A 25,170-nucleotide genomic window follows, 5' to 3' on the forward strand; every position below is an offset into this window, starting at 1 on the left:
AGGTATAATTAAAACTTATGCTATGTGGAAAGCCATCTACTAATTTGATGATTGTCTTCAACGTTTACAATAACTATAATCATAACCACTTCTGGGCTTGAAATGGATAAATTTCACCAATAAATTTAAAAAACACAGAGCTTTGCTGTTCATCCACTGTTTCAAGAGCTCCAGTTGAGGTACAGAGTGCCACAATTATCAGTGATCTAGACAAGCATCTAAGCACAAATTCAGTCACAACTGAGCATTTTTAACTACAGCTTACAAAAGCTTCCTGGCATTAGAGCATGAATAAATACCAGTGTTTTAAGAGCACAGAACAGCTCTTCAGAATTTGTTCAACAACATTTATGACAACAGAAATGTAAACACCAATTTGCCATTAATGCCACTGCTGGAGTGTCCTTACTACCCAAATTCAGGGTATTTATTTTGTTGCTACAAGTCTCACTTCTCAGATCTCACCTTCTTCTCTAACACCTTCTGTCCACCATAACATTTTGGCTTTGATCCACGGCTTGTTGTCACAGCACATTTTATTTTACATGTGAGCCTACTGAAACACAAGTGACATGTTCACTTCCTCCAGCTATAAGCTACTTACTGTGTATTTTACCAGGAGAGCTGAAAGCTTTAAAGAGTAACTCTGTAAAAGTTCCTGATGCCACCAGCAGTGCATCACCTAGAGCTGACAGCTGGGGCAAGCATGACAAAGGGAACATCTGCAATTAGGACACTCTTACAGATATGCAAGTGGTAATTATTGATCAATTAACATGAACCTGTAAATCAAATCTTAATCTGAAATAAAACTCAATTAGTGCTTACTAATAGCAAATTCAGGAATTAGCACTCATTGGCTTGGCTTCCTCCTTCACTTCCTCTCCAGCAGGGCTACACCAGGTAAACTTTGCTATTCCCAGTCAGTTTGTCATCATTTCTACTGGACCAGAAGTGACTCCTCTGCAGCAGAGCAGCCCCTGCAGCTCAGCAAGCATCTCCCCTGTCAAGTGAAGGTATTTTGCAGTGCTACTGAGACTGGGTTTTGCCCAAAGTCTCCAAGAGTTATTAAACTTGAACACTAGCAAGATTTGCTGCTAACACTACCTAGATTCTACTGGGCATCTTTGAGCTGTGTTGCAGTTAAACAATACAAGGTATTCAAATCTCCTGAACTATAGAGAAATGGTATAAAACTGATCTTTCCAGTTTGAACTCACCTAAATTCAATTCTGTATACCCAAACAGAAGCACATCTGATATCTTGAGCAAGCCCCCAGGGGAGACAACACAACTTGTTTCTCCATTTAAAAGATTACAATATGCACAAATCCACAGGGGTTTTAGTACTGTATGGGATACACAACATAACTCAAGCCCAGTAAAATCTCAGGCAACAGAAATCATGAGGTCAGACACCAGTGTTGTATGCATTGTTTATTGAACTTCAAATGCCACGGTAGATCACAGATTAAATAGTTAAAAACTGGTTGCTATCATACAATGTTCAGAACAGTCTTTCAAAACAGCTCTTTGGACAAAACTAAGAGCCAGATTCAAGCACAATTCCCCCAGGACAGAATGCTAGGGGTGGAAGAGAGCTTCAAAGTGCTGACAGCACACAACATTACACAAAGCACAGCAGGTCATTGCCCTGGGCTGCCACATCAATCAGAGCAGCTTTGTACAACACCTTCTGCCTCCATGGGCAGGCACCTACTGTGTCAGTGGGACAGAGTCTGCTTCTCCAGGACTTCAGCATTCCACATAACAGCACAGAGAGAATTCTGGGTTCTGAGAGATTTTGAATTACAGAGCTGAAACCAGATTTAAGCAAACTGACATGGGCTTTCACTTACACTCTTTAGCCTTGACACACAAGACACCTACAAATCAAATTTTTATTTTGAAGACATGATGTCACCTGAGGTCAAAAAACTGTGAGTGTGAACAACAGTGGTGTCCTTCAGTTACTTACTCTGAAGTTTTAGACTGGTTGGGGTGGGAGACTAGTGCTTGAACTGCACTGCTCAACACTGCATCCTATTTATGCCATCTTGTCTCAACTGAACATACAATTAAGTATAACAAAATGCATCAAAAAGATAAATCAGTCAACTGAAAACTGTTGGCAAGAATCACTCAATTATGTATTTGTCATCTATTTCAAGCATTTGTACAAGACACTGGAACTAGAAGCATTAGCTTTAATTTGTGCAATTTAAGAATTTCCTTCAGGAGGAGTTCAGTCATCTGACTAGAGAGGAAGCTCCCAGCCTTGCCTGGCAGTCATCAGTCGTAGCTCACCTCTCGAGAAGATTTAGAGCAACAACGTCAAAAAAGCACCACAGTGCTGATCCAGGCAAAGTCAGGATTCACAGTCTGAGATTTCTCTGCTGCTTTACTGCTCCATGTGCAACACACCTCGTGCTGAGGAAGCCTCTCCAAGGCACCACTCCCAGCTGCAGCACCCACAGTGGCACTGCTGCAAAGCAGTTGGATGTATTAGAGCTTCCACAGGACCGAGAGTGCACCACATGGAAACAAGTAAAACAGCAGGTTTAACCTCAGCAGCCCTTCTGAGTGATGTCCTGGCCAGAAGATTTGGTAATATCCATTGTAGTGAACACCTGTAAGAGACCAAAACAAGAGCTTATTTACTGTTGCCCGCATCATCATCCACATGGCTACTGATCTCTTGGTAAAACTGCCTTCAAGAGCAGGTTTTAAATCAGGCTGTGCCTTCCCCCTTTCTTACCTCTGCACAAGTAGGATGGATACCAATTGTTTCATCAAGTAATTCTTTGGTGAGACCACATTTAATTGCAGCAGCAAAACCTTGAGTAACTTCACCAGCATTGGGTCCAAGAACATGCAGTCCTATCACACGATTCTGCAGAACAGGTGAGAGAAAAATATGAGTCAGCACCAGGCAAAGTTCAACAAAAGCTCTAGTGTGTGGTGTCTCACCACACTAAAAATGTTATGCAAGCAGGTCAATAGCAGACTTTAAGAAAAAATGAACTTCTTCAAATAAAGTAGTTCTGCAGTCCTCTCCACTTCAAGAATACCCTCAGCATATCCATCCTGCTACTTACATTGTCCTGTTTATTGCAGATGACCTTTGCATAACAGGTATTGTTATCTCTGCCTGGCACTGTCCATTCAAGTGGCCAGAACAAAGTGTGAAAAACCTGGGAGAAAAACAAGAAAAAGAGCATTAGAATGTCACTGATTCAGTCAGGCACAATTCTACTTCTTAGTATCTTTACAAATAGGTGGTTTGACATTTAGCCCACTATATTCTTGTCTATAACAAACGAGATGAGTAATTTTTTTCCACTCAGCCCACTGAGTCCATACTCCAAAACTTGGCAGAGGAAGACTTGACTCCAACCATGTAGCTCTGATTTAAATACTTGATAAAAACAGCTACATTATACAGTAGTTGCAAATCAAACTTTCAGAAAGAGAAGTACAAAATTAATATCCAGTTATTATAAGTTTAAACCTACTATGCAAAACAGTAACAGCAGAAGCTCAATAATGTCAAGTGATTTTGACAGATATAAGGAATTAAACAAAAGGCATGCAAAAGCAGCTTCTTCATAACTCCTTAGAGACGTGCAAAAACCAGAAATTACCATAAAATGGGGAAGTTATCCCCAATACTCCTATAGGCATATGTTAAGGTCAGCAAAAAATAAATTCACAAGTCAAGTACAGTGAGCCAGCAGAAAATAGTTCATCCCAGGAGTTTGGTACACTTCAGCAATAAAAGCCTTTAATTCCTGACAACAAAAACCACTCCTACAGCTCTGTAACCCAAGTCTGGCCTCCTGAGGTCAAATGCTTCTCTCAGCCACTTGCAAATAGCTATGCACAATTCTAATGGCATTAAGTCCAGACCAGGTTTCTGCGAGTCCAGTACCTTGCTAGCCAGATGAAAACACAGCCACAACAGTTCTACCTGTCTAAACTTCTAATCTTCTAAATCTATGCCTTGAGACTAAAGCAGCAAGGCCCAAGAAAAACACCCTCAAGCTACAAGTTAATTGACTCTTGGGTGTTCTTACCTCCAAGTTTTGTTCTCCATATTCATCTATGGCTTTTTGTTCAGGATACCCACAGCTGCCATACTCTAAAGGGGTAAACACTGTTGTTGGTACATTGATATAGTCACACTAAAAATAAAAATAAAAAAAATCATATTTAGACTATGCAAGTTCTATACACTACATAGCAGAAAAAGTTATAGAAGAACTTTTCTTCTTTTTAACAAAATACTTGCAGAGCCAACAGATAAGTGGATAAATTAACTCATGTTACTGCAGTTTTGAGGGAAAAAGCATCTTATTGAGAAATAAATTGAAGTTGTCTGCTTATAGCTTTACCTTTTTGGAACTGCCTCCATACAGCCTTTGGGCCAGCAGTCTCCCTGCCTGAATGGCAACTGGAGTAAGTTCAAGCTTTCCGTCCAAGATATCCCCAATTGCATAAACATGAGGCACATTGGTTTGTTCTTCATCATTTACAGGGACTTTCCCATTCCTTTAAAACAAACAGAAGACCACAGAATTCAGCATCATAACTTTTCTCAGATCTCTATAAAAAAACAGGGGAGAAACTCTATTCTAACTGCTGAGCTCATTTCATTAAATATCTTTATGCCTTTTTTACTTAAACTGCAAACTCTTCAGAGCATCAATCACCTCCAACTCTGACACACTGCTGAAGTCTGTGTTCAGTGGGCCAGTTCAGACATGAACAACAGTGCCTGGCTGATGGCAGTCAAGCTACTCAGACATCTTTGGACTCACAGTTTTTCACCTGATTATACTACAGCTCTGTGCTATCAGCACAATGACCAACTAGTACATATTCACTCAGAATAGTTATTTTACAAAGTACATACTGAAGAAATTAAGTTAATGGACAACTGTACTCAAATTCAGAACACAAAAGTTTTCAAAGGTTTACATAATTGTCATATATGAGAGTGGGAATTAAAAGACCATCAGTATCACAAACCAATTTTAGAGAGGTAAAAAAAAATCCTTGTATTTAGTGGTTTTAGGGAGTTCAGCAATACTCACTTCTCATTGATTTTGACACCAATTGTCTGTAACCCAATATTCCTGGTACAGGCATCACGACCAATGGCTAGCAAAACCTAAAAAAACCCCAAAATTAAATGCAATAACTTTACACAAGAGAAGTATAACATAAGATTTCTCTTGGTTTTTCAGTGAAAAAAGAGAAGCATAATTTTTAACAATTTTAGTAATAATTAATAAAATTACTTCCAAATTATTTCTTCCAAAATTTGACAGAGTCACCAATAACTCTCTTCCAGGTACAATTTGTTTTAGAGATGTAACAAGCAGAAAAGCCAAAACAAAACCAGAAGCAACAACACTGTTTATATGAACTAAACTCCAGGCTGACAGGGTTCAACTAAAGACAAATAGTGAATTCCCACTTATTTTTTCTGCCAGTAAATTACATGAACAACTTTTTAAGGAGGAGTTCCCTTCAAGTTATTCAAGAAAAAGTATTTCATTACTATTCATGTGCATCAATAGTCATTTATTTCAAATCCAGACATGCTTACGGTGTTATATTCTTCTTCAAGGGTTTCCGAACCCTCAGTAGACTTTGCTGTCACTTTCAGTCTTCCTGGCATTCCTTGCTCCAGCTGCTCAACCTGTGTAAATTTTTGTAAGCTTAGAATGACCTGAAGCAGCAGAGCTCACTTCCATTGTCATTCAAGCCTCGACCTACTAATCTATCATTAAGCAGTTAAAAAAGCTCAGTCTCATAAAACATTTATTTGTGCACAGAGCCAAAGCCTTCCCAGACAACACCTGCATTTTACATGTGCTGTTCAAAGCAATGATGTGTTAAGAGAAGAAAGCACTTGCCTGAACAGGTACAAACTTCTTGATGAACTTCACGCCGTGTGTTTCCATGTAGGCTCCGACCTTCTCTGCCATTTCCTGGTCGAAGCCCCGCAGAAGAATGGAACGGACCATCACAGTGACATCCAGCCCCAGGCCAGCCAGAAACCCCGCACACTCCAGAGCCACGTAGGAAGCACCCACAACCAGAGTCTTGCCAGGGCAGTAAGGCAGGGAGAAGAGGTCATCACTGAGAAGAGAAGAAGTCTAAGTTACAAGGTCCTTCCAACACAAGCTTGTCTGACTTGGCAAACACCAAAGCAGACAAGTTGAGTCTTCTGTGCCTTTTCATCTCACCTTGTAATGCAGAATTCTTTATCTCCAGGGATACCCAGGTATCTTGGCCTTTCTCCTGTAGCCAGCACAAAAGTCTCTGCTGTGTGATAGGTTACTTGTCCCTTTCTGTTAGTTGCCTGTTGATGAAGACACAGTTAAGACTGACGTTTTCATATGCTTTAAGATAAAAATTATGTAATCCTTTCCTTAATTATTGTAGATGTGTTTAAAAATCAAGAATAAGCAGTTTGAAACAAGAACAAATGCATTTAGAGATGCCACACAGGTCACTGAAGAACAACAGGTTTAAACAACTGACTATCAGGCTTTTCTTCCATTAGAGCACTTAAAATCATTTACTCTTTGAATCCTGCCCATTTTAACTGCTAAATTAGATGGGATTACTCATGAGAACTTGACTTCCGAGTTATAAAAAGCCACAACAAATTAAGACAACCCCTTTATCTCCACAATAAAAGGCCAATGTAATGAGAGGGACAGCATAACATGAATTAGTCCTTCAGCTAATGTAAATAAAAAGTAATTAAAAAAAAAGGTAACTAGCTACATGATTTCAGTTCAGAGGGCCTAAGACCCAGCCTTGCATGAATTCTAACTAATTTGAACTCTAATTTGAGACTCTTGGTCTTTGGAAATTCCATCTTGCCAATGCATCTCTCCCAGAATCTGACCTTCATTCTTGCTCTTTGTTAGTTTTCCATCACAGATGAAGGGAAACATTTTCCCCATTGAGTCAACAGGTAATTCAGGTTGGAAGGGATCTCAGGAGGTCATCTAGTCCAGCCTCCTGCTGGGAAGTCTCTCTGTTCTACTTCATTTATTGATTAAGGACACTTAAGTGGCTTGGACACTTGAACAGGTGGTACACAAGATAAATTGAATTTACTATTATCTTTCAGTGCTGAGTTCTTGGTTTAAAACACAAGTAGTTCAGCCTTTATATTGCAAACAGACAATTACATCCACTGAGTGCAACAGTTGCCTTCAATATGCACTTCTAGGTTAACCTTGCTTCAGTATGCTCACCTATAGCAAGATTGGCAGAACAAGCTTTGTCTTGCCAGACTGACACTTTAATTTGTATGCTGATACAGCACAAGGTTCTAGCAGAGCTCTTATGCAAGCACTTAATCTAAATTTAATTTTAATAGTTTTTATGCTTTAGTATGAGGATTGTCCAAGTTGCAAAATCACACAGCTGGAGTTTCCTTTCTTTTCCCCCCCTTCTCACTCAGGCTGCTGAAATCAGTATGAAGGTACAAACTGAGACTGCCTTTCTTTATTCTTATAAGACACAGGTCTACACATACCCACATCACTCTTACAGAACTAGGTTTGCAAACACTGTGGCAGGTACTAAAGCACAATAATTATTTTAATCAGTAACTTCACAAATGAGTTATTAACTTCAGTTGACCTAACTTGGCAACGTTAAGATGAAGCCTTTTTGGTGTTGAATTTTGTAAGGTAGTTCTAGAACATGAGTGTTCCCTCCCAACTAAGTATTTTAAATGCAGAGAATACCTTGATTTTGTGTGGTTCCACGAATTCTCCATAAGAATTGAGGTATGTCACAGACTTCTCTCTCAAAGACACTCGGTAGCCCCAGTTTAGAGAACCAATGTAGTTCTGAACTGCTTCTACCATGGTCTCCCAGTTGTGTTTAACTGAAACAAGACACTAATTTAAAATTTAAGGAAATAAAAGTGCAATGTGCCCCTTAAGAAAAATTTAACTTATTAATTGTACATCATGCTAAGAAAACATCATTATCAGTAATGAGGATACATATTAAGGTCTTGTTCTATTATGTTAATATTTATGTGACTTGTTACTATCTGAACTAAGCCCATTGTAGAAGTTCTGTCATTTATTTCAGTTAATACAGGGAACAAAATACAATTATCTTTCAACCCCAAAGATTTCTATGACTGAAGAAGGAGGACACCTGCTTTGCCTAAGAAAAGTAACAAACTCTGCCTCTAATTTATTAAGTAAAAGAACAGTCTTGAGTTCAGCATCTCATCTGTACAGTCTTGGTCTTCCCTCTGTGTTCTTACCAACCTTGCTCTTCATACTGCCACCCAAACTTCCTTGAATCTTGGAGTGCCTGACCCAGAAGTGCTGCTTGATGCATCAGCTTCTTGGGAATGCAACCTACATTTACACACGTGCCACCAAGTCCTAAGATGGAAAGAATCACATTATTGCCTCCATGAATGGGATTCATTATTTCCCTAGCACATACTTTGTATATTCACTATATCACTCAGGGAGGTTAGTACAGTCACACCAGTAACATGAAACTTCTGTTGCAAGGGACATTTTAGAATACAATGAACACACTAAGCTTGTATTCAGTTTAAGATGTTATTAGGCTCACTGGCCCCAGACAGTGACCAGCATATCAAACATAGAGCCTGGTTACTTACTCCACCAGGTTTCAGATTTTAGTCAGGCTGCCAAGTAAGCAAGGCAAAAAGTCCAGAGTTTCTACAATTTAGTATGATCTATTATTTGGTATTTAAATATGCCTGTGTTTGAAATACTGTCTACAAGAGAACATTCATTCCTTGACTCAAAAGAAGTTTCACCCAAGTTTCTTACTCATTCTCAGCTGCCAGTATCACTAATGAGGTCAGCCAGCAGCTGTCCTTAATTAGGAAAATGTGAGACATACACAGCCAAGCAGTCACTGTTCTAAAGGGAGCCTATCAGTTGTCTACAATATAGAACTGGATGAACTAAAAGGCAAAATATCCCCACAAACATTAGAATGTGAACATGCATGCACACACTACCCACACATGGTTTGAAAGTGATCAAAGCTAGAAAAACTTTTGACAGAGAACAGAGAATAGCAATGCCCAAAGCAGAAATAACCGTGCAGAAAAGCAGCAGGCATGCCAGGCAAATAACTCTTGTTATCTGTGTACCCTCAATTCCTCAATTAGAATTGAGGGTAAGAATTACCCTCAATTCCTAAGAACACAAATCCATAATATGTAACATCTCAGTGTGTATCACTGGTACTCAAACATCATCAAACACAAGATTAAAAAAAGCTTACCCCATGTGGTTCCAAGAGGTGTTGGAACAACATAATCTAATACCATTACTTTCTTTCCCAAGGCAGCAGCTTCCTATAAAAAAATGGAGAAGACCAGTCAGCATTACTGAACAAAGCAAGCCTGTCCACTCATTTATAGTCATAATACATTTAGCACTAATAAAAGGCTTCTTTACTACCTTCACCAGTTAGACTTTAAATACATGGCTCTTCTGTCTCCTTCCCTAGACAAAAACTGAAATCCCTCAAGAACTGACTTTAAACTTTGAATGGCTCTTTGCATGTTCAATGCTGCATCAAGATCATCCTATGCTGTTAAAAGCCATGATCTGAAAAAGGTATGAGATGGGCTCTCTTTCACCTCACCTAAAGAAATATTTATGCTGTTAGCTCTGCTTTCCATTCAGGACAGAACTGACTTGGCATGTTCATTCATGGAACAGAAGGTGACACACTGGAGACATTTCAATGCAGCACCACCATGATGTTCAAGGGGCTGGAGCACACCCACTATGAGAAGGCCAAGGGAATTGGACACATTCAACCTGGAGAACAACTGAATTTGGAGAAGACACAAGAGCAACTTTCCAGTGCCTATGAGAAGTACATTAAGATGACTGTGCCAGGCTCTTCACAGTGGCCAAGTAGCAAAGGGACAAAAGACAATGGCTTTAAGATGAAACAAGAGACTCAGACTGGATATAAGGAACTTTCACATCATGAGGACAATCAAACAACTTTCCCAGAAAGGCTTCCCATCTCCACCCCTGGCTTATTTCAAATGGATGAGTCTCTGCACAATCCTGTGTGACTTCACAGTTGACCTTGCTTGGAGCCAGGAGCTTACATTAGATATTCTTCTCATGTCCACTCCAACCTGAATATGCCTATTCCTCTATCCAAGAAATTAGCAGGTAGACATTGTTTGATTTTTCAAGCACTTAATTCAAATCTCTAGGTGGCTCAAATCTATTTAAGAACTGCAATCCTGCCTCAAAAAAGGTTTAGCTGGGTGGCTTATATTTTGAATATTACTCTGAACAATTTGGCAATTAGCACAAAGTTTACAACTGATGTCCCAGAAGGTACTGTGAGGAAAGATCTGAACATTCTGAAAATACACAACTGGCCAACTGAAGAATTCCATTGTCAGCCCCTCCTGCCTGCTTTGTATTTTCTAATGAAGGCTGCATGTTTGGCTGTATAGTTCAGCAATTGTCAAGGCTGTCAAGGAGAGCCTGACCCTGCCCAAGACATAAAGTGACAGTTTAGGACCTGGATGAGAGATGGGAGTGTGTGTCCAAATCCCTTGGGTAGCAGAGCAAACTGAATCTGGACCTTAGGTCCTGAGGCACTCTGAACAACAGCTAATTGTGTAAGAGCTACACAATCTCAGCTTCCCTTTCTGAGAAAGCACCTGAAAAGGGAACTAAAGAGTGAGGCAGCTCCTTGAAGGGGACTGCTGGAAGCATTTAATTTTAGATGACTGGTGATACTGAATGCTAAACTGTCAAAAGGCTTCAACAGCAGCCCTTAAGTTTTCTAGATTACTCTTTGGAAGCACCTGTGTATTACACATGCAGAAGAGATAGTTAAAAAACATTTGGTTCCACCCTCAGCCAGAAAACTAAAACCTATAATTAGGATCAAGAGCTGAATAGACATTGGCAACAAACTGGTCCCTTTATCCCCTAAGTAAGCACATTACTAGACCACTATTGGTTCATTAATTAACAAGTTGAACAGTAATACTCATCAAAATATACACTGTTTTATACCAACATAATTAATAGTGAGTAACTTTTGAATAAGTTTTACATACCACCTGTTCTCTAATGTCATTTTCACATCCTACCTTAGAACATGCAAGTCCACCTGAGCCACCACCAATAATAATGAGATCATATTCATAGGGTTCTGTAATGGTTTGGTTATCCCCAAGGAGTTTCTGCAGTGATCCATCCTTATAAGCCTGGGAGAGAAAAAGAAATAAATAATCAAATTAGCACACATGTTTCTGAGCAACAACTGATAACACTGCCTGCTCTGAGTGACGTCACCCAGGCTGCTGTGTCACACAACATTCAGCTACAACCAAACTGCAAAATTCCCTCAGTCTTGCCCACTTCCAGCTGATTTCTAAAGCCAGGTTACCTGGTATGTTGCATCACAGCCACCAATGTGAGTTCCATTCACAAATACATTAGGCACTGTCCTCTGGTTGGTCAGCTCTGCCAATACTTGCTGAATACTGGCTCCATCATCTAAGAATAAAAGAAATATGTACATTATAAACAGATTTCAGGAACAGAGGTTTTAGAACAGCCTGAAGTATTAAAGGTTTGGACTGTGAACACTGTAGGCCTGCCAAGAAAACAATTTTATTATAAACATTACATTTGCAGGTTTCCTGGAATAAGCAAGGCTTCAGAAACTACTTCTCAAAGGAGCAGGCTTAAATACAAAAATTAAATTGATATTTCAAGCCACAATTCTACAGCATGGAGTAAAGCTGAAGTAGTAAGAATTTAGCTTTTCTATTTCAAGGATTTTTATCTCTTACAGTGTCACATTTGTTGCTACACACTACAGTGTTCACTACACAAAAATCCTTTTCCAGCTATCACAGAAGATCACACAGACACCTTTTCTTTCATGAGAACTTCTTGTTTTGGAGTTTGTTCTGTGCACAGGAACATAATTTTGCCCAGCAGCTTTGTATTATGAGACAATGGGTAAGGGAAGTATGAACATGCTTTTCTACTTACCCTAAAGCTACCTTCCTCCTTTTTCTACCCACCACACTGTCAGAAACTTTCTAGTTTTAAAATTATCATTGCTTGACCTCACCTGCCATCTGAATCATCAGCACCTACACACAGGCTCAATTTAGATCTCTCAGCAGTAAATGGGGGAATGGGGATTTACAGTAATCACTCTGACTAAAATCTTTTTATTCCAAGATTGTATCTACTAAGTATCAGTAATCAGAGCAACTGCAAGGGAAAGATATTATTAATTAGAAGTAATTCCAGGGAAAAAAAAGGCTGTGCATTGTACTTTACATATCGTGGGCTATAATTAATTCACAGTATGACAACTTGAATAAGAAGCAAAAGTAACTAAGAAGAGATGAATAAATAGCTACATTTCTCCCAAACACTGCTTAGGCAAAAGTACAAACTTCAAAAAGGCATTAGAACTTTAAAAAAACATTGGAAATTTAAGTTTTGTGCAGAAAAAAAGAATAGACACTCAACAGTTTACCAAATGTGCATTTAAGAGCTCAGTAAAAACCATATAAGAAACTATTTGTTCCTAAAACTACATTAAAAGCTACGTGCATTATGTCTGTGTACACATAAGGCACTGCCCATGTCCTCAAACTAAAGCAGCTTGGGCTTTAAGGAAAAAAACAACTTGAAACTAGCAGCAGCCAAGTTACTGGAATTTGCCCTTCCTTCCAGTGACTCAGCACTCTTCTCAAAGAAGGTCGCCTTCATTTATATTAAAAACACATCATGTATAAAAACCACATTGAAGCCTAATTGACTTTATCTCCGCATTTATTCAAATGTATTTTACTTGTTTCACATGTCCACCAATTAGCTCAAGACAGCTTAAGGAATCATGCAGCTTACAGAATCCCCCATTTTTAGTTACATTAAGCAGCAGCACATTGTGATACATTGTTTTTCTCCTACTCACCAGTTATATCCAGCTCCAGAGCATAGTAGTCCACATGCAGGGAGTGGAAGAGTTCCTTCACCTGCAAGAGGAACAGACACCATGGCAGTGCAAAGGCTCCTCAGCTCAGGGTACAACTTCCCTGCTGGAACACACACAGGACACCTGGAAGGCTCAGTTCCTCAGCTCTGGGGCTCCACACAGCTTTGGTAGCTTGGTTCTGTGTTTTGTGGGCTCCTCACTTAAAGCCAGAGCATTTAACCTCCCATCACCTTAAGAAAAAGTTTCTAGATACAATTTGCTTAGCTGCTGACTTCTCCACCTGCTACATACCAAAAGCCATGGAAGTGACTGCCATAAAAAAAAAAAACAAAGAAGAGAGATAAAGCAGCAGCAAGATTCCTTGGTAGTACTAAGGGGAAAAAAAAGGGGGAATAGAGGATAATAAGCAAAACAAAATGCTATCAAGGAAATAATAAAAAAAAAAAGCTGCAGAAAGAAGGAACATGTTGCAAATACTGAGTAGTCAGTACTCAGCTGGGTGTTTTTTTAACCTCAGTTCTGGATGGACAAAATGTATCATTACCTGATTAAAATCAGGCAACCTTCAAGAAACAAGATTTCTACAGTAACATTTTTTGTGACGTTGGCCTGTGAAAACAGCTCTAGCAAGAATCCCTGAATGTCTATGGGATGGATCCACTTGCCAGCATGGAGTCTGAACATTTTAAATCAGCTTTCTGAGGAACCTCAAATTTATGGACAGAGCTTCATCAAGAGTATATTGAGGCCCATCTAGTAAGTTTAAAGATGTCCAACACACAGGGAATAAAATGTTTTTAATATTGCTGTGACTCACACTGTTACTATACTGAATACTGAGTATTCCAGCATTTTCTGATTAAGTTTCAGCTTTATGCAGGCAAACAAGAAGATTTTGTATTCTGTACCAACTACAAATTAAGTTTCTTAGCACATCATATATCAACTGTAACATTCAAAAAAAAAAAAAAAAAGCTTTGCTTCTGTAACTGATGATATTGGTTTTATAGTTTTAGAATAGTGGAGGTTCTAAGGGACCTTTTCAGGCCACCTGCATGAACTTCCTGCTCAAAGCAGAGCCAAATGTGAAGGCTGATGTCATTGCTCAAGCTCTGTCCTCTCACTTGGAACATCCACAAGGACAAAGACACCCGAACTTCCCTGAGCTGGCTCAACATTTGACCATCCTCAGAGTAAAGACTTCCATTTTATCCCATTGGAGTGTCTGCCATTGCAACTTATGTTTGTTGGTTCTTCTTTCACTCTGCAACTTGAATAACACTCTGATTGTCTTCCCACCTGTCAGCAAAAGGCAGCAACTAAAACTCCCAGTCAGCCCTACCAAAGTTCAACAAACAGCTCCTCCTTCCCACATTCAGTGTGTGTGATACTCCAGCCCTCTAACCATCTAGACGACCCTTGAAATTTCTTGTCCTAAGCTCACCATTACCTTCAGGCTTGCCTCCTGGAATGTTTACAGCTACAGGCAGAACAAAAGGGAAACAGCAGGGGAACCACTCCAGACCTCCTGTTCTGCATCTTCTGTTACAAAGCCCAAAGTAAATGCCATGAAAGATCCAAAAAGCAAAGCTTAAAGTGATTGCTACTAAGAAGTGTTAAGAATGCAGAGGCAAATTAGAAAATTCGCTGTTTGGCTGCAGGTTTAGTTTGCAGCAAAGCAGTGGAATAACAGGCAAGTGTTCACCGGTTTTTGTTTTCTTTTTAAAAAATCTGCCAAAACATTGCAACAGCAGCTGGCAGGAAGGAGGACAGGACAGAACATTACTAAACCAAGAAAGATTACACTCAAGAAAGGACAGATTTCAGGCATTTAGATCACCTTTATTCTCTACTGAAGGTACTCAGTAGAGAGAAAAAAAATCAGACAAATGCCAGCATCCTAATTAGAGGCAACTATTGCACTTTACACTTATGAACAAATCACACTTGTGTTGTGCTAATGAAACTGAAGGAAGGATCATAGCAAGCACATGAGCAGTTACAAAATCTTCAATGCAGGCAAGAGATAATAGATGACTTTGGTTTGGAGAAGGAAATGATTAGGAGGAGTAGAAAGATAACACACTAATCATGACTAATATCAAGATAAGCTGAACAGGAAATGATTTCTCAGAAATACTCACTGGAGCACTCAGCAATAACTGCATTTACCAGAAAACAACTTTGAAATGAAAAGGAAGTAAATCTCCCTAGGGAACACAACCAGAAAACTCACTGCTATCTGGCATTGTAAAAGCCAAAATTAAAATGAGATTAAAGGAGTTATTAGACCAACTAATGAAAAAGAAAATCAACTGAAAACTTTGAACCCAATAAAACTAATACCAACTCAGGTCAAGAAATTCCTGTGCCACACACACCCCACTGGAAACTTCAGCAGTGCACTGGGAGATATTCTTACTTACAGCCCAAAGACAAAAGTACCATTTCTCCAAATGTCTGGGATGGGATACAAGGCTGCAGGGTCACTAATACAAGCATTTACTTCCCTTTTCACCAATGCAATGCCCTCAGTTACCTACTAAACCCTTTCAGTTTTCACAAGAAGTGATGGACTAGAAACACTTCCAAGTATTATTAAACAATAGATAATTCCTCTGAAACCAAGAAATTAGCCTAGCTTTAGGAAATGCTTCCCAGAGATGCTTTCTGTCACCAGGGAAGCTAAGCAGGCTTGAGATAAGCTTCCTATCATAAAATAATAATGGCATGTCCTAGGTCTGCTTTTTCAAGTATCAGCTAACACTCCATAATAGCTACAGCTGAATTGGCCAGAACCCCCTGAGGACAGAGAATGTAATCTGTAATTGCATAAAATATAACTTAAATAACCAGTAACTTTATGCAATCACAACTGTTGCTCCTAAAGTACCAACATATCACAGTGTTCAGCCTTGTCACTTTTTCAAGCTAAAAAACTATGTTTTCTTTATGCATTTCTATCTTACTTATTATCTTTTCTGGATGCTAAGCAATTGAAAAACAGCCAAGTTAAATTATGACAAGGAAGTAATTCTACCACCACCCCCTCTCCACCACTGCCCTGTTAAAGCAGTTGAACAACAAATTGCATTTGCAGAAGAACAACAGCACAATTGCCAAGTCATGCTATTAGCTAACCTGAATACAATCACCTACCTAATTCACTCAGGGAATTTATTTGCAGTTGTGTTTCCAAAGAAAAGTGCCATTTTAATTTCCTTCTAGCATGGCTACCTCCACTTGAAATAGAGAATTCTTTCCACCCTCAAATTAGGTACTTTCAGCCCATGAGCACTCAACATCTTTTTCTATTAATCCTACCAAAAGCACACTGTTAACAACCATCCACAGTAAAAGATAAGACAATGCACACTATTCATATCTGCCTAAGAACTCAGAACTATGTGATTACAGTCTAAGTACCCAAGCTGTAACTACACTTCCAAATTATATTCACTTCATTAATTCTATAGACTTGATCAGCTAACAAGAATCCTGCATTAGGCATTGTTTTCCCATTCCTTTCAGTAATTTCTAAGTCTTTGGTAAGAGGGATTGTTAATACCCTTAGTGTTACAGATATTCCTCTGTTTTATCACTTGATGTCTCATGTGTGGCTTCCTTCTTCCATAAACTTTCTTCTTCTAATTCTCTGTCTGCAATCTATACCCCTTCTCCACATTTTCTTTGTTATTTTACCTTTCTGTTCTGTTCCAAGCAGGAAAATAAGCCAAGGAAATCTGACTAGCAGGGCAGTCACCTCTTCCCCCCAGCCCTATTTTTGACCTGTTTCTTCAAAAAAATTCACACAGCATTTTTCAACTCCCCCTCCTAGAAAGGGCCATGACAGAGGGTCCTCCTACTCCCTGTGTTCATTCCTCCCCTTTGCAGACAATAAGGATAATATTCCCAATATTCCTCATATCTGACTGCTTACCTGAAGAAAGCAATCTGCCTAATGTAGAAAATATGAACAAATGCAGGAAAGAAAAATCTGGAATTTAATTACTGGACTACAATCGAGTCTTTTCTCCCCTTCTTGTCTTAGTCTAGAGCTCTGCAACACCACAAACAGATGAAGAAAAAAGGCACAAGGTTTAAAAAGTTACAGTGTCATCATGTGATCTCAAACCCACTGAACTGAGTGCCATGAGCATCAGCATTTACAATCACAAGCAATAAAAGCACACAGGGCAATACTGACAGGCATGACTAGGTATTTCTCAATGGGCAACTCTGAAGTCCTCAAGAAATGATTTTTAGAAATTATTTTTCCTCAGCAGAAGATAACACTTTTGTCAACTGGACTAGACAGGAGCAAGACTCCAACTCTTCATTTACTGAAACGTAGAGAAAGTTGTTAAGAAGGATTTCAGCTATGTACTCTGATTTACTATCTGCCAAAAAGTTCTTAGACAGAAGGCACTGGTTTGGTTGATCCTCCCAAACACAGAAGTTTCCTTTCCCAAAACTTCAATAAAGTTGCAAGTGAGGATATATTCAGTTCAGTTTTCTGCAAGGGGGTCCTAATATCTCTTCCCTTCCCAGAACTAAATCTAACTTAGAAATGGGAGTGAGGCTTCTGAGTATTTTCCTGGTTATCAGTTCTATTGAGGAACACCAGGACTTGATCCAACAGTTCCACTCATGTTCTTACACAATGGCCATATCAAATATGGTAGTGTGAGGTTTAAACAAAATTTCATAACATACTTTATGTAACTAGCCAAGAAACCCAAGGCCTACAAACCCTCAGGTCCTGTGTGGACTATGACCAGTGTATTGGTATCATAAAATTCTAAGGAAGGCCTTGAGTTTTTTAATGAGTTTGGCTTACTAGCTATAGCCTAATGAGTGTACATTGGTGTATAATTAGGGCTAAAAAGATATTTTTCTCTAAACATCACAGTTAACCAAGAGTGCTTTTCTCTTCTTTTAAACACACGCTGCGATCAGGATTTAGAACTTATTCATTTGCTACAGAGTCAACCTTCCTTAAATTTAGAAAGGGCAGAAAACTTAACTCATCCCTGCCGTGGAGAGCAGCTTTGCCCAAGCTGAACACCAATGTGGTACCCAAATTTCCAGCGAGAAAGGAACACAGCCTGAGCTTCGAGCGGTTCTAGAGCTGAGGAACAAGCACACTGTGCAGAACTCGCCACACATCCACCTCCCACCGTGGCACCACGAACGCCACGGATCTTCGCCTGATTTAGAGTAGCAAGAGGTTTCCAGCACGTGGTGCTGGAGCGGGACGGACACAGCGCCACTTCCACACGCTCCAGAGCCCGCAGGTGCCGCCGCATGCCCGCACCGCCCTCCCTCAGCCCCGCGCCCTGCCCGGGCCCGGCGGGCGCCCTCGGGCCAAGGTCTGCCCGTGCCTGCCTCGAGGGACGGCCCGCGGGGGACCGCGCCGAGCGGGCTCCAACCGCCGCCGCCGCCTCACCTTGTTGCAGTAGGGGCAGTAGCTCTTGCTGAAGATCATGACGCGGTGCGAGGCGATGAGGTTCCGCACGCGGAGCTTCAGCCCGTCCCAGTCCGGGAGCCGGGTCTGGACCGGCGGCGGCGGCGGCGCCATGGCGGCAAGATCGCCTTCGCCGCGGCGGCCGGGCTGACCCTCGGCCATGCCCGCCCCTTCCGTAGCCGGCAGCAGGATGAGCGGGCCGACCTATTCGGAGGGAGCGAGGGGGATACAAAACGCCAGGGAGGGCTCTCCACCCTGCATTTCAGCCACAAGCACTATGAATCGTTGTAAAATAATAAAAAATTCTTTTATACCAAAGGCGAAAGCGTCAGCGTCTGCCTAAAGCCGAAGTAGAGAAGGACAAACTTACGTTGTTTAAGCCTCTCTCCCCTCTGAGAGGGGGCGTGAAGTGAGCCAAGAGGAGGCCGGCGCGAGCGCGCATGAGCGGCCGGCGGGCGGGCGGGCGGTGCCGGGCGGGGCGCGGGGCGGGGCCGGTGACCGGGTGGCGCCGCCTCAGCGCCCGCCCGGCCGAGGCTGGCGGGGCGGATAGTGCTGGGCAGCGCGGGCGGAGCAGGGGGTGGTGTCGGGGTTGTCCTTTGCCCACTCACGGGGGAGCGGTCGGCCTACGGGCCGGGTTCGACCTGCCTCGGTGCCCTTTAAGTTAGCGCGAAGTGTGGGGGAAAAGCTGCTTCCCCAGTGTGCCTCCACCTGCCCCTTGGATCTCCTGCACAAGAAGGAGAACGAGTCCAAGTGTAGCATCTCCTATAATAAAATGGATTAGTAGCAAAGAGAGCAGAAAAAGTTTCATTTTCTTACACATTGCAGGTCTAAAGGAAGGGTATGCTGAGGCATCTGGTCCTGCTTATTGCACACATTGCGATGAGATGGGACTACTCAATTCGCACGAAGCCTGGTGATTGCCAGGGCTGGAGGGTGGCACGGCAAGAGCCCCTGTGAGGGCAGGGGCAGGACCCTGCCTGGTCACTGCCCTACACCCCAGGGCTTGGGGCAGTGCCGGTGGCGAGCCAAGGCCCCGAGAGCTCGGTCATGTCCCCAAATGTGTGCCCATTGCAGCAGCAGCTTCTGTGAGCCATCCTAGGGGGTTGTCCTGGTTTAATGTCTCAGAACTTCGCTAAATCAAACCCTGCGAGCTTCTGAGTGACAGGAGTTATTTTCTGTAGGTGAGGAAAGCACAGAGTGATTTCATAAGATTCAATAAGGAGTTTTTAGCAACCTAGGTAATGAAGTCCATTGCTCCTCCCACACCTGCCACAGACCAGTCCTACTGCTATTTACTAATGCTAAAAATAGCCACATATAATAGCTGTAATGCCACCAATGATGAAAATGGGCCTGGTGGGAGACAACTGAATTAACTTGCTTAATTCCTTTTTGGATCACGGGTACCTACGATGTTCACTGCCCAGTGAGCTTGAAAAAAATGTACATTGCATTTATTTGAATGTTGGCAATGAAGGAGATCTAGACTAAGACTTTCTACATTCCCCCCAGAGAAAAACAAATGTACGTTTTGCAGCCTTTTATTTCAGTATCACCATATAGGAAAGTGGATACAGTACCTGCAGCTACTGAGGTTTGACATAACATGCATGGGCCAGAACTACCCACTGTACTTTGTTCATAGTCCAAACAAAACTGCTTGTTCGGCTAATTGTTCTCTCTCCTTCTCAGACTTGTTTTACCTTGTGAGAAACAGTGCTGCCTTTATTATTGGTACAGGAATTAATATCCTAAGCTCAAAGGTTTGTGCCACTGTCTGAAGGTTGGTAGGTTTTCATATTAAACTTGGTCTGTTTCCTTCAGTATAAACATCCATCAGCTCTAGAAGGGTCTGAGAAAGGAATAAATATCCAAAAGATCTTTTTCTGTTGGCATGCTCAACACTGATGGCAGTGTGCCAAGTCCCATGAGGAATAAATGTCCAAGACAAATTAAGTCACTTGAGGGTTTATTTTCTGCTCTGTGCACTCCTGTTGGTTATTACCACTGTTGCCTTAAAGCAAGAATGGGGTAATGGTTTTAAACTAAAGGAGGGTAGATTCAGATTAGATACAAGGAAGAATTTATTTACAATGAGGGTGGTGAAGCATTGGGCCAGGTTGCCCAGAAAAGTGGTAGATGCCCCATCTCTGAAAACATTCCAGTCCAGGCTGGATGGATATCTGATGTCCCTGCTCATTGCAGGGGGTTGGAGTAGGTGGTCTTTAAAGGTGTCTTCCAACCTAAACCATTTTGTAATTATATGATTCTGTGGAAAATGGAGGAGGGGGTCAATGTTGACTTGCAAAACAAAGGGGTAATCTGGCAGCACTCTGATGGCAGCTTTTTGCTTAGCTTTGTTTTCAGTCACTGTAGGTGGTTGACAGAAAAGGAAAGGATTGAACTCTGGAGAAAAAGAAAGAAATTATTGCTCAGTTCTAGACATGAATGGACTGCCACTTTAGTGTCCTGTCTCTGTACCCAAGTAATGGCTGTGATCATTAACAGATGATGCCCATATCTGTTTTCTGTTCTGAGGCTTTTTTCTCCCACAGAATACCAGACCATACTCAGCTCTCAGGATCTTACTCTTCAGGCGTGCTGGGGAGAGATGTAAGAAGTTCTACAGCTTTTTGGACAACCATTCCACTCACTGAGAGATTATGTCAAAATATGTGAAACAGCAGAAGTATAACATTCATAAATGAAGTGGTATGCAAGAAGAGATTTTGAAGAAGGGGCAAGTGACCTGTGGAAAGGATCTGGAAACTGTTTTAAGGATAAGAATGCAAAAGACTTGTTTAATAAAGGTTTAAACATGCTTGCTTGAACTGTGGCTCCCTTCAGGCCAGTCAGCAGCTGTACAAAGTGCTTACAGGATGATGATGAGCTTCCCCACCTTCCACATGAAAGGCCCTGGCCTGCTTTCTGTAATATAAACTGTCTCATTATGACAGTTCTCTCCTAGGCATTATTCAGCTTAGTCTGAGGATTAAACCAACCACATAAAATAATTCTTAATAATGTAGCATTGTGTGCTATGGGAAGGCATTGAGGTAGAAGCTGGTAGGGGAGGTTTAAGAATAGAATAGAATATAATAGAATAGAATAGAATAGAATATGCATTATTTACTCAGCTCTTGCATAGGACCAGGGGGCTCTTGGCATTATAAAACTCTGATCTCATATTTGAAAGAGTAAAGCTACACACCATTCCTGAAAACCATGAGTAAGACAATTTTTGCAACAAAGGAAATGTTCCAAAAGACAAGTCCATGCAGACAACAGGTGCTGGAGGCATTTCTAAATTAAGTTGTTTGCAAGATGATATTTGGAGGAAAGAGCAAATGGCTAGTAGAAAAGAACCAGGGAAGTGTGTTAAACATAACTGTGAAAATCTTTAGCCATTCTTTCATCTAAAGCCAAATTAATTTGTCACCCGGGCTTGCTCCCGTTCCTCGTGTGCAGTCAGATAGCCATGAGCCTTGATGCTGCTGAAAGCAGTCAATTTAACAGCAAAGAATAATCAGAGAGTTCCCTCCAGCCATATCCCTTTGTTACCTGACACAGCCTCATGTCACAGGACAGGAAAAGAAAGAGCATGACCTATCTCATTCATCTTTATATTCTATTGAGGACCTGTCTATGAAATGGTATCCTCTGAAGTTGCTCCCTCCCTCTTTTATGTATCCAGAATGCATAACACAGATAAGAAAGTGTAGGGAATGTACCTTAAGACCAAGAAGGTGACAAAAGGCCTAAACTGTGGCCTCAGTCTTTCCCACGTTATTCCAGTGCCTTCACTGGTCTTCTGGGAACTTCACCTATCTGCATCAGGAGACGAATAAGGGTGCTGCACATTAGAACTGCGTTTCCTGTTTTGGAGAAGGAGCTCCAGGTCTCACCAAAGCCATAAGTATTTCATGGGTAGAAGAAAGAAAAGAGATGCTGGTTATTAATTCAGAAAAAAATAACAAGTGTCTCTCATTGGATTACTGTAGAAATTGGTCTTAAGCCAGGAGACAGCCAAAGTCCTTAGCCATGAGCATGGCTACGCCCTTTGTCAACACCAACAATGGAGAGTCAGTGGAGCCTGAGCCATGCCGGAGGCTCTTGACAACCTGATTTGTTTGCCAGCCTTTTGGGTGACATGTGGATGGCCTGAAGCTCAGACTTTATGGATTAGTGTTCATGGCAAATGATATCAAAAGTCTTCTGGCTCATTCAGAAATTCTGGCACCATTAAGTACATTAAGTCAGCTCATTGAAGTGCTGATGGTGAACATAATCCAGAGTGTGTAATAACCCTGGGCTCCAGGCTGAGATGAGGAGAGTGTGTCAGATCACACAAGGCTTTGGCCACGGAGCAAGGGGGAAGAGTTTAGGGAGAAATTGAAAGAAAAAGGAAAATAAGCTCTTCAGCTGAGTAGCAGCACTCTCCAGGAAGGGCCAGGCACAGCAATAACTTGTGTTAGCAGTGGTACAACTAAAATGCAGCAAGCATACACACAGCAGAGGGCAATCACATCTTCATTGTTATAAAAATTCAACATCCCACCCAGAAAAGCTTGTCTGGACAGTGGCAGTGTTGGAATGAGGCCTGAATGTTAGCAGCTAGTGAGAAGTCAATGGGGGGAGCTCAAGACCCACCAGGAATAATTTTTCTTCAAGATCTTGAATAAATAGTGAGAAACTGTTGTGCTCCTTTTTAAAAGGCATCAGAAACAAGGCAGTTAAAAGGAAATAATCAAAGTGGTAGAGTTAGGACCTGCATTTGCTAATGATGTACACATGTAATTTTTCCATGCAAAACTCATGCTTGTGAAGTTGTAAAAGACAGAGTGGGTGCTTCAAGTTCACTTTCCTGGTTTTGCAAACCATCTGCTAGTTTGTGCCTGCAAGTGAGATAGGACTGTATCTGCTTTCCTGCAAATGTGATGTTGGTAGTCCTCTGTTTCAAAATTTAGCTCTGGTGGTCTGCTGAATGTGTCTCATCTAATCTTACCTGTCATACTTTCAGTCTAAAATGTATGAACACTTTGAACAGCGTTTTAGTTTTTATATAGTATCATTATTATGAAGGTCTGAGGTTAGCATGAGATTTTTTGAACGTGCCTTAATTAGATTGGCAACAGGCTCCGAGAATGTGTCCTCCTGATGATGTCCCATCATCAACAAGACATTATTTTAAAATAAATAATACTGTAAAGAGTTCCAGGCCTTTTTCCTCAGGAGGCTGCAGTGTGAGGGAGAGCAGTGAGGAGGCTCCAAGGATTTGTGCAGACCAGGGTCTCCCTTTGCCCAGTTGAAATATTAATGAAGGGAGAGAGACTCAGGCTGGATCTAAACCTGTGGGATAATGGCCTCCACAATTCAGTTGTATTAAGTGCTGCAAGCCAGAAGCTTTCTCCAGCTGACAGAAAAAGTGCTGGTGCTCAGCTGCTTTACAGGATAAGCCCTTTATTTATCTGCTTTAATGAACAGCATGGTGTCCATCTGCCGTGCTCTAAAGTCACCTTTCCTTTCTGGGATTCTTATGAAGGCTTTTTAAAGGAGAAAGGAAAAGAAAAGAAATGCAGACATAAAGGATAAAAAAAAGTCCTTAATCTTTCAGAAATATGGGAACTTGGCTGTATTTCTAAGCAAAACCAGTTCCTTTAAGTAGTCATATGCTGCGCATTTCCCAGAAGAGTATTTTAATGAAGGTTGTTTTGTGGTTTGGGATTTTTGATTCTAATCCATTTTAGCAAGAAAACTTTTGCACTTTCGATGCAGGGGTCTCAGTTGGGGTCTACTCCCTTTTGCAATCCTCTCTTCCAGTGAAATTCCTAGTGCCTTCCTCTGTCCACAGTGCCATTCTCCACTTGAGAGAGATGGTCAAAACTACCACAGGCTAATATTTCAGAACAAGGAATATTCAAATGTGTCCTACAGTTTCTTTAGCTAGTGCAATTTATTTTATCCTGCAGCTGCATGGGAATGCTCAGCAGGAAGGTCAGATAATAAATTCAGAAGCACAGATTTCTACATTGCCTTTTGTCATAGATTTATTATCAAGTGTCTCTCTTAAAGTCTATTTACATGGTTTTTCCTTTAGGTAATTAAACACTGTGCTGAACAGAGATTCTCCCAGCTTTTCACCCTTGGGGTAGCTATGGCAGAGAGATCTTTCTCTGTATGTAGATTTGCACAGAGTTTTTAGTCTCCTGCTCAGTTTTGTCTTCCATTCTGTGGACAAGCGGGCTGGATGTCTTTGAATCTTTGGAGTTGAGAACTCTGCCCTTTGTGCATTTTGGTTCACACATGCTCTGCTCCCTGCTGATCAGAATAATGTTGCTGACTCCATGTGTCAAAAGAAGGCATCCTTTCAGGATTTTTGCTGCTTCAGTGGAATTAGTTGATTTTCATAGTAACTGGTGCTGATAAGCTGTTGGCTGAATTTCTGGCTCTGTTCAAGGTTTCACATCTGCTCTGTAAGGTGGTTCCTTTGGTAAAAACAGGCCCGCCCAAGCAGCTTGTGGTATTTTTCTGCTCCTGGGTGGTGATCTCAAGGAACAATCTTCCTTGTGGTTATTTGGTGCTCCCAGGCCTGGCTGGGACCCAGGAAGATGCAGAAAGCACAGGAGAAGGTATTGTGGAAAGGAGAA

General features: G+C 41.2%; 1 protein-coding gene across 1 annotated transcript; it reads right to left on the bottom strand.

Annotated features, from left to right (window-relative positions):
* Positions 1-1,424: 1,424 nt before the first annotated feature.
* On the bottom strand, positions 1,425-18,736 carry TXNRD3 (thioredoxin reductase 3). The gene is made up of 16 exons (XM_054281012.1): positions 18,506-18,736; positions 13,036-13,096; positions 11,482-11,591; positions 11,183-11,299; positions 9,328-9,400; positions 8,322-8,441; positions 7,782-7,924; positions 6,258-6,373; positions 5,925-6,150; positions 5,615-5,707; positions 5,097-5,173; positions 4,395-4,551; positions 4,077-4,184; positions 3,099-3,194; positions 2,759-2,893; positions 1,425-2,630 (listed from the first exon to the last, which is right to left on the bottom strand). Exons 1-16 carry the CDS (start codon positions 18,683-18,685, stop codon positions 2,568-2,570), a joined length of 1,875 nt encoding a protein of 624 aa, XP_054136987.1. The 5' UTR covers positions 18,686-18,736; the 3' UTR covers positions 1,425-2,567.
* Positions 18,737-25,170: the final 6,434 nt, after the last annotated feature.

The sequence above is a fragment of the Melozone crissalis genome, unplaced genomic scaffold (genome assembly GCF_028551555.1).
Source record: "Melozone crissalis strain CALT ecotype California unplaced genomic scaffold, PUWL_Pcris_2 ptg000029l_1, whole genome shotgun sequence".
Classification (NCBI taxonomy): Eukaryota; Metazoa; Chordata; class Aves; order Passeriformes; family Passerellidae; genus Melozone; species Melozone crissalis.

Coding starts and splice junctions, on each gene's coding strand:
- TXNRD3 (XM_054281012.1), bottom strand. CDS start 18,685: ATGGCCGAGGGTCAGCCCGGCCGCCGCGGCGAAGGCGATCTTGCCGCC. Junction 13,097..18,505: donor ACTGCCCCTACTGCAACAAG/GTGAGGCGGCGG, acceptor TTCCTCTTGCAG/GTGAAGGAACTCTTCCACTC. Junction 2,894..3,098: donor TCTGCAATAAACAGGACAAT/GTAAGTAGCAGG, acceptor CCTGTTCTGCAG/AATCGTGTGATAGGACTGCA.